Source organism: Carya illinoinensis, chromosome 5, assembly GCF_018687715.1.
Source record: "Carya illinoinensis cultivar Pawnee chromosome 5, C.illinoinensisPawnee_v1, whole genome shotgun sequence".
NCBI classification, from domain to species: domain Eukaryota; kingdom Viridiplantae; phylum Streptophyta; class Magnoliopsida; order Fagales; family Juglandaceae; genus Carya; species Carya illinoinensis.
Window position 1 is genome coordinate 45,978,364 of NC_056756.1, and position 9,656 is coordinate 45,988,019.

General features: G+C 37.9%; 1 protein-coding gene and 1 non-coding gene across 4 annotated transcripts in view; both read left to right on the forward strand.

The window, feature by feature from the left end:
• Window positions 1-9,656, forward strand: part of LOC122311370 (DExH-box ATP-dependent RNA helicase DExH5, mitochondrial) — a 37,298-nt gene extending 27,642 nt beyond the window's left edge. The window contains exons 6-19 of one of the 3 annotated variants that reach the window (XM_043125917.1): window positions 953-1,141; window positions 1,274-1,433; window positions 1,623-1,753; window positions 2,810-2,977; window positions 3,099-3,371; window positions 3,479-3,673; window positions 4,751-4,954; window positions 5,095-5,164; window positions 5,275-5,423; window positions 6,760-7,065; window positions 7,581-7,640; window positions 7,725-7,877; window positions 8,249-8,359; window positions 8,538-8,679. In XM_043125917.1, the coding sequence (XP_042981851.1) occupies window positions 953-1,141; window positions 1,274-1,433; window positions 1,623-1,753; window positions 2,810-2,977; window positions 3,099-3,371; window positions 3,479-3,673; window positions 4,751-4,954; window positions 5,095-5,164; window positions 5,275-5,423; window positions 6,760-7,065; window positions 7,581-7,640; window positions 7,725-7,877; window positions 8,249-8,359; window positions 8,538-8,576 (2,208 nt within the window). In that variant the 3' untranslated portion in view covers window positions 8,577-8,679. Of the gene's footprint in view, window positions 1-952; window positions 1,142-1,273; window positions 1,434-1,622; window positions 1,754-2,809; window positions 2,978-3,098; window positions 3,372-3,478; window positions 3,674-4,750; window positions 4,955-5,094; window positions 5,165-5,274; window positions 5,424-6,759; window positions 7,066-7,580; window positions 7,641-7,724; window positions 7,878-8,248; window positions 8,360-8,537 lie in introns of all 3 variants that reach the window. The other 2 variants (XM_043125916.1, XM_043125918.1) reach the window with 2 other exon arrangements.
• Window positions 3,921-4,039, forward strand: LOC122312021. Its single transcript, XR_006242934.1, has one exon. It is a non-coding gene; the product is annotated as a 5S ribosomal RNA (ribosomal RNA).

Consider the following 9,656-nt stretch of genomic DNA (forward strand, 5'->3'; position numbering starts at 1 on the left):
GTGAGAGAGCCTGATTGCCTCGCTACTTGGCTATTCATATTCTACCCTTCTCCTTTTACCTGTCCTCTGTATCTTCTTTGTTCTTATTCTTCTTCTACTTGCCTGGGTGTTAAGAGTTGATTTTTGGGTAAGTTTGTGAACTTCCTTTGGTCATGCTCATACATGATATCATCTCAGGCCTTATTACCTTCTAATTTGTTTTATAAGTAGCTAAAATTGGGGAGGGGTAGACAAAACTTGAGGGCTGTTTCAAGTAAAGTCTTTTTATAATGCACTAGTTCCTGTGGACAATATTACTTTCCCATAGAAGGCCATTTTGAGGACCAAGGCTTCATTAAGAGCTCTTCTTTTGCTTGGACGACTATGCACTGGAAGATCCTTACTTCGGACTACTTAAAAAAGTGACGTTTCATACTGGTAGAAATGTGTCTCAAGGCTTTTTTTCTTTTTCTTTTTCCCGTGCAGTATACCCTTCGATGTCAGTTATTCTATGTCTCTCGTGCTTTAATTTTCTGGTTTTTCTTGCTCCCGTGACAAAGAACTGTGAATTTTTAATGCATTGAGCTGTCGATATAGATGTAGGCTCCACTTTTTTCAGTCTATTTTTCATGATCTATTATGAAGTTTGACTCACTTCCTTCTGCTATTTTTTTTCATCAATACAATACTATTTTCTAAGATAACATTATAAAAATGGGAGGCGCCCGCCTGGCCCTTTCCTTTTGTGTGTGGAGGGGGCGGTACTCACAATGATCATGTTGCTATATTTCATGGAGATATTAATACACAATTATTTCATGTAACTATGTATATTGAAGATATGGAGTGCTCACATGGAGGAACATTTCATTATAGCGCCTTAAAGTTTCTAAGTTTCAATATCAAGTTATTTAGGTCTACTTATTACATATATATATATATTTTTAAACGGGTACAATTTTCTATTATACAGGTTATAATTGTTTCAGGTGAGACTGGCTGTGGCAAGACCACGCAAATTCCCCAATTTATTTTAGAGTCAGAGATAGAATCTATTCGTGGAGCTGCTTGTAGCATTATATGTACACAGCCACGGCGAATATCTGCTATGTCTGTTTCTGAAAGAGTTGCTACAGAGATGGGGCAGAAATTGGGTGAATCTGTGAGTTTCTGTTGTAAATACAATTTCCTCTGAAGACTGGCCCAAACTATTTTCGGTTATTGGTTATTTTTTCCCTTCTCTCTTTAATATGAAATTCATGTTGTTTTATTTTGTTGGCTTCCCTCTTCAAAGGTGGGATATAAAGTTCGGTTGGAAGGTATGAAAGGGAGGGACACCCACCTTCTCTTTTGCACCACTGGCATTTTGTTGAGAAGATTGCTTGTTGATAGAAACTTGAAAGGTGTAACTCATGTTATTGTGGATGAAATTCATGAACGTGGAATGAATGAAGGTAAATCTGGACTTGATCAATGTAACTATGTGTCTCATTTTGTATACTTCCTGTGTACTTGGGCATTGCCTAGTTTCTTTCTATTCAATAAAGATTATTACTTATAAAAAAAAAATCTGGACTTGATCAAGTCTTTGATTTTAAAATGATGACTTGTAATTTCTAACCGTTACACACATTTGATGGCAGATTTTCTGCTTATTGTCCTAAAAGAACTCCTTCCTCGTCGACCAGAACTTAGGCTAATTCTGATGAGTGCAACACTTGATGCTGATCTTTTCTCGTCCTACTTTGTTGGGGCACAGATAATGCACATCCCAGTACGTTAAAATGCCAGTGAGCAATGTTATTTCCTTCCTTTGTCAATTTGATCCCTTTGTTTCCATGATTTTATTAGGGATGGTTGTGGATATACATGTTGCCACCTTGTTTCTTCAGTTTCCAACTTTACAGTTGTTATACTTCCACCGGAGTCTACTCTGATCCGTAGTTATTACATTGATGTTTATCAAGCCATGTTAGTTACTGATTGGTGGGATTGATCCTTCTGATTATATACAATGATCCAACTTTTTTGTTATTTTCATGACATGTTTTTGTTTCTAAAATTCATATTGCATTCTTCTCATGTTGATATGAAATATTTGTCTGGTGTTCCTAATGGTTTGAACCATTTTTTTTATATGGTGAGCATTAGCTTTCTATATGATTCGCTTACCTCTAGCATCATGATGTCCGGCTAACCTATTTCTTGTTTGAGTTAGTTCTGTGCTTTATTTTTTTAGAGATTTCAGATTAATAACTGAATGATGATCAAGTTCAGGTGTATATTTTGATTGGAGTATGAGTATCCCAAGTCTTTTGCAGAGAGTAACATGAATTTCATTGATGACCATTTTTTTTTTTTTTTTTTGCCTATAAATAAAATAAAATAAAAAATAAATTAATTAATTAAAAAAAAAAAAAATTGATGACCAAAACGCACTACCCAAACGCACGAAGAAATATAAATCAGATACACCTAACTAGAGAAAATAATGAGATCAAGAAAAGTCTAGAGTTAGAGAATTACAAATGGGCAGCCATCCAATAGTAAAGTTCCACCAGCTATTAACATCATTCAAACTTCTTAACTCTGGGTATTAATAGGATTTAGTAGATTTCGTTTTGGTATTCTATTTCATTTACTTTTAGTGTGGGTATTATGGCATAGACTCAGGCAAGGCATGAGTTTTGTACATTGTTTCCTGTCTTGTGAACACCCATTTGTTTGATTTTGTTTCCTGGTGAAATTTATTTCCCTCTGCGGACTCTCATTATTTTAGTGTGATGTGAGTCTCAGATCTACTTTTTCCTCTCACTTTGTTTTTAATTAGGGTTTTACATATCCTGTTCGAACTCATTTCCTGGAGAATATTTTGGAAATAACGGGTTACAGATTGACCCCTTACAACCAAATTGACGATTATGGTCAAGAAAAGATGTGGAAAATGGGCAAACAAGCCCCAAGAAAGAGGAAGAGCCAAATAGCTTCCGTGGTTGAGGTATACAACATGCTTGTTGGGTACTTTAGCTGGGAATTTTTTATGTTCTTTTTTCTTTTTTATAACTATGTTCTTTTTTCTTCTGTCTTCTTCTGATTCCCTTTTGGAAGTATTTTATCAGGATGCTCTCAAAGCAGCCGATTTTAAGGAGTACAGCCACCAGACTCGGGAATCTTTGTCATGTTGGAGTCCTGATTGTATTGGGTTTAATCTAATAGAGTATATTCTATGCAACATATGTGAAAATGAGAAGCCCGGTGCTATCCTAGTTTTTATGACTGGCTGGGATGACATAAGTTCTCTGAGAGATAAGATGCAAGCTCATCCGCTTTTAGGAGATCCGAGTCGGGTTTTATTGCTAGCATGCCATGGGTCTATGGCCAGTTCAGAGCAGGTAAATCTCAATTCATAAATTTCAAGTAGTGTCAGACAGATTGACTTGTATTGTGTTTCTTGCACTGTTTTTTTGTATAGATAATATAACATTTGGAATGCATGCAGAGGCTAATATTTGATGAGCCTGACAATGGAGTGAGGAAAATAGTGCTTGCTACTAATATTGCTGAGACAAGTATTACTATTAACGACGTTGTGTTTGTTATTGACTGTGGAAAAGCTAAAGAGACGTCTTATGACGCACTGAACAACACTCCTTGTTTGCTTCCTTCCTGGATTTCCAAGGTTTCTGCTCAACAAGTAAGGTTATGTTCTGGCTGAAGGTTTGATCGCTGAGATGGAGATAGTATGTGATGGCACTGCATTAGTTCTCTCTAATAAACCTCTGAACTTGTTTACTTGTTTGATTTTGGCAGTTATGTTTTTTTTTTTTTTTCCCCGCATTATTTATCTACTTTTGTAGGAGGCTTCCTTCATGTTGAAAGAACTCGTCAGCAGATTATTGTGAAATGGCATTATACTTTGTTATAATGGCACTTCCTACTTTGGGTGCGATCATACCAGCACTAATGCACCGGATCCCATCAAAACTCCGCAGTTAAGCGTGCTTGGGCGAGAGTAGTACTAGGATGGGTGACCTCCTGGGAAGTCCTCGTGTTGCACCCCCTCTTTCTATTTATTTATCAAAAAAAATAATGGCACTTCCTACTAGAAACAAAGAAAGGAACTTCCTTAGTTCTGTGTTGTTTCATGTCCACGGTTCATGATGAGCACAAATATTACCTAAATCCTTAAGAGGTTGAACCTGAAATTCATGTTTCATTTAACGGGATTTTCAAGGAAAAGAGAGAGAATGTACTGACAATGAAGGACGGTTATAGCTGGATTGCATGGGTTTGTTGGATCCTGATTCATGTCTAGGTGTCTGATTGGCATGCCTGTCAATTGTCATACTTTAGAACGTTGGCATTTGGCTGAGTTGTAAAATTGAGTTGGTTATCTTTATATTGAAGACCAATTAATGTGACAATTTTATGCACATAGAATGTACAGATGAAGTACTTGTTTCTTTAACATTTGGGCAATGTGGCCACATATCGCAAATGGAGTTCCATGGTCCCCCATTTAACATGTATTTGGCATGCTTTGAGGAATGAGATCATTTTTAGTGCTTATAGATTTGTTTTACCTGTATGTTAGTGTGCATCTAATTTGATTTAGACATTTAACGCAAATTTGGCTTTTGCTTGGTGTTCAGTAGTAGGGATTTCATATGTGGACTATGACATTTTGTCTGTCTTACTACCTGTTCAAAGTTTTGGACCGTTAGGTTTGATTAAAATATGTTCTGTTTGTCTATGCTCTTGTATATTGTAGAGAAGAGGAAGAGCTGGTCGTGTTCAACCTGGAGAGTGTTACCACCTCTATCCTAGATGTGTCTATGACGCTTTTGCAGAGTATCAATTGCCAGAAATTTTAAGGACACCTTTGCAGTCTCTTTGTCTGCAAATAAAAAGTTTGAAACTTGGAAGCATCTCTGAGTTTCTGTCTAGGGCTTTACAATCACCAGAATTACTAGCGGTAATAGTCATCTTGATATTTTTCTTTCAAATCTTATTTTGGGGCAATTATTACAGGAATCTTCTGTCACGCTCCTTTCATGTGAGTTATTTCGTTTCTACTACATTTCACATATTGGTTTGATTTCTGATTGTTTGTAGGTTCAAAATGCTATCGAGTATTTAAAAATTATTGGTGCCCTGGATGAGAAAGAAAATCTGACAGTCTTGGGTGGGTGGAGAAATCTGATTTTTACCTATCCATTTTAATTCTTCAGACTTCTGTAAACAAGATTTTTATTATAAGAACAATGTGCCTCATGCGGTCCTTGTCACTGACAGGGCGCTATTTGACCATGCTTCCAATGGAGCCAAAACTTGGCAAGATGCTCATCTTAGGTGCTATCTTCAATTGCCTGGATCCAGTATTGACTATTGTTGCTGGCCTTTGTGTCAGAGATCCCTTTCTAACACCATTTGATAAAAAGGATGTAAGTTGGCTTTTCGTCGGAAAATCATGAGATATGTTAATACACATGATTCCTTTTTTTTTATAAGTAAAACGAGGGGTGCAACGTGAGGATTTCCCAGGAGGTCACCCATCCTAGTACTACTCTCGCAACACATGTGCTTCCTTAGATGTGTATATATGCATTACATACATAGCATGTAACACACTCGCACGCTATTATAAGAACAATTAGCCTCATGCGGTCTTTTATTATGTGTATATTCATCCTTGTCTTTTCACAAGGAGAAAACAAAATTTACGATCCAGCTAACCCATGCTCATTATCCAAAAAATAGAGTTAGAAGGAAAAAAAACGAAGCACTCCTGCCCTACCCCGTGGTGTGAGAACTTTCTGTATTTGTCAAACCCAACTGTGCAGCTTACTGACTGGATAACAAACTTGGACTGAAGTATTATGTTATTGTTTGGGATTTACTAGGAATCATTGCATGTTAAGTATTTATACCGTTCATGATAACGTGGACATATTATTGGACTTTTGCTCCATGTAATGCCCTAGTGGAAGGCCCAAACCACATGGCCTATATTCTAAAAGGACTAGTCAATGGTACAATTGAAGACTCATTGGAACATTATAAAGAGCAAGAACTTCTCCTTTTCAAGCAATGTAGAATCTCATACATCGCCTGCCCTTATCCTTATCATATGGGGTATCACAATCTACCCCTCTTAAATTCTCGATGTGCTTGTCTGGCCAGTTCATCGTAGGTGGCACGGCTCATGTCCCACATTTTTTGTTGGGATAGGCTTTGATACCATTTGTAACCCCCAAATGGAAGGCCCAAACCAAATAGCGTATACTCCAAAAGGACTAGTCAATGATACAATTGGAGATTCATTGGAACATTATAAAGAGCAAGAACTTATCCTTCCCGAGCAATGTTGGATCCCATACACCACCTACCCTTATCCTTATCATATGGGGTATCACACTCCAATAGGTGATAGAGGAGCTGGTTTAGGAATTCCAAAACTTTTCTTCTTTTGTTGAAGAGTTTGTTGTCAAGCACCATAATTTGGCTACATGATAGGATAGTTCTCTCTAAATCTCAAACTGTACCCTCTCTATTTCAGCATTGAACCCAGATCTCCCCCTTCCAAGTGGGCAGAGGCACTTGGCCACAAAGGCTAATTGCACAAATGACAACCATCTTGGTTGAAGTAGCTTGTGGCTGCTGAGATGGTGGTGGGAACGTAGTAAAATTGTAGCCCATTTGGCAATTAGTGTTATGTAGTTGTTGCTTATGTGCTTGGATAATAAGCTGAATAGAATGTGCTTGTTTTCCTCTTTGCAGCTTGCAGAGGCTGCAAAATCTCAGTTTTCCCGAGATTACAGTGACCATCTTGCTCTTGTTCGGGCCTATGACGGCTGGAAAGATGCTGAAATAGATAACTCTGGATATGAATACTGCTGGAGAAATTTTCTTTCAGCGCAATCAATGAAAGCTATTGATTCTCTTAGGAAGGAGTTTTTCTCTTTGCTCAAGGATACTGGCTTGGTTGATGGCAACACTGCCTCCTACAATACATGGAGTCATGATGATTATCTCATCCGGGCAGTCATTTGCTATGGACTGTATCCTGGAATTTGCTCTGTTGTGGTTAGTCTTAGGTTTTACCATATCTTCTTGAGCTTTACTTTTTGTAAAATTTTATACACTTTTATTACTTTTATTGGTGGTTTTTCTTCTTGTTATTTATTTATTTTGTGCTTTGATGAACTCACATATTCATTTTTCCTGTATCTCTTGGAAGTGTACCAAACACTTGGGATTAAATTTCTCCGTTCACCACGATCCTTTCCTCATTTTTTTTTGGGGGGTGGGGGTTGGGTAGGGGTGATGCAAGTAGGGACTTAGAAGGCATTGTCTGAATATTTCCATGATGTCATGAATGCAAAAGCAGAAAAGAAAGTGAACTATGAATAGATTGAATGGTTTGGCTAGGCCTCTTTGAACTCTTTGTTTCTTTTGTAAACAGATTAATTACTTGTTGTAAATAGATTAATTACTTTTTGTCTTTTAAGAAGAAGATTTGGTTGTTTCTTCCAATCAGTATAACCCAATTAGTTTCCTTTGTTGCAAGTCTCGATGTACTAACATAGATGCATGTGCAGAACAATGAAAAGTCATTTTCATTGAAAACTATGGAGGATGGCCAAGTGCTTCTGTATTCGGTAACTTTCACTTTCTCCTCCTTTATATCAACGTATTATTAGGTTTTCTGCACTGTTTTTCACATTCTTTTTTCATTTGCCCAGAACTCAGTCAATGCTCGGGAATCTAAAATTCCTTATCCATGGCTAGTTTTCAACGAGAAGATAAAAGTGAATTCTGTTTTCCTCCGTGACTCAACAGCTGTTTCTGATTCAGTGCTTCTCCTATTTGGCGGAGGCATCTCAAGAGGGGACACTGTAAGTTGTCTAGTTTTCGATTTCTATAGCACAAGAAGACATGAGTCCTTGCATTTTTGTCCATCGGTTGTTATTGTTTTTGTTGCCATATGCCGTCATCATCATGATTTTGCTGGTGTAAACTTGGTTTTGGATCCTTGCTTGAACGAGAGGTCTTTGGCTGAAGTCTAGGTTCCTACATTTCTTCTCTTCTATTTGCATGTGCAAGGCTACGTTCTATCATGGTTGCATGGGTTGTAGTGTAGCCTACATTAGAGGGCTGTTGGTGTAAGCTTTAAATACATTTTTGGATCCGTTCCTTAACAGCTCAACTGCATAAGCTTTCGGGACCATTCATTTAATATATCGGTGTTGTCTTACTGTTTTGGCAGGCTGGACACTTTAAAATGTTGGGTGGATATCTTGAATTCTTCATGAATCCTTCTATAGCAGACATGTATCTAAGTTTAAGGGAAGAACTTGATGAGCTGATTCAGAACAAAGTAAGTAAAACTTGGGTGGGAAGCATATCCTTGTTTTTCTTGAATTTACAGATTCCTACTATTTTTCATCAGTTTCTTCTTGAAGTCTTTTACCTATTAAAAAAAAAGTTTCTTCTGAAATCCTAGTTCCATGATCTTAACTTGTGCCTTCTATTCTTTTGTAAAATGTGTTTTCTAGCTGACATGCAATGTCTGCGTTATTGATCCTGTTAATTGACCCTGGTCAATATGGGCAGCTACTGTATCCCAGGATGGACATACACACTCATCATGAGCTCCTATCAGCTGTGCGGTTGCTGGTTTCAGAGGACGGATCTGATGGCAGGTTTGTATTTGGCCGCCAGGTCCTGAAGCCCTCAAAGACATCTGTTATCGCAACAAAGCCTACCTTAGTTTCAAGAATTGAAAGTGGACCTGGGGGTGATAATTCTAAGAGTCAGCTACAAACATTGATCACCAGGGCTGGATATGCTGCGCCCACTTACAAAACTAAGCAACTGAAGAACAACCAGTTCCGTGCCACCGTGGAGTTTAATGGAATGCAAATTATGGGTCAGCCTTGTAACAACAAGAAAAGTGCGGAGAAAGATGCTGCGGCTGAGGCTCTTCAGTGGCTTATGGGTGGAAACCAAGCGGGCAATGAGTATATAAATCATATGTCAATGTTGCTGAAGAAAAGCAAGAAGGATCATGGTTAATCTAATGAGACTGAGTAAGGGCTTTCCGGCAAAGTGACGAACATGATGAATTGTTTTTAGGAGTTTCTGCAACCTAGTCGTGTGACCATGTGGATCAAGATCCCCCCCTCTTCTGTCTGAAAAAGCGGAAAAAAATGAAAACATAAGATGGCAGTCACTTCAAAGACCCAGTAAAACTCGACCATGTGATATGCATACTGTCCTATAAGCAGTCAGACTCGGGCATACTTCACTATGAAAGAACATTGTTTAATTGAATGATACTGTATCATCTGCTTTGGGTGATGGAGCTTCAGCAGATCGAATAAAGTCGAGGGGAATGCAGTCGACCTATTTTGTTCGTTTCATGCTTTTTGCTTATACTGGGGCACAATTGATGGTGGCCTGTAGAGATGGTCAAGGACAGGCTTGTTGGGAGTTAGCGCATGGCATTAATGGACTATATATACAGATGGGAGAAGCAGTGATATATTACCCCGTTTTTAGCACAGATATGTAATTGAGAATGTACACTTGTATTATATTATTGTTACTTCAGAAGTAATGAGTAGGCATGTATATTTTTACGGGTGATATAATTTTATCTTCCCCTTATTCAA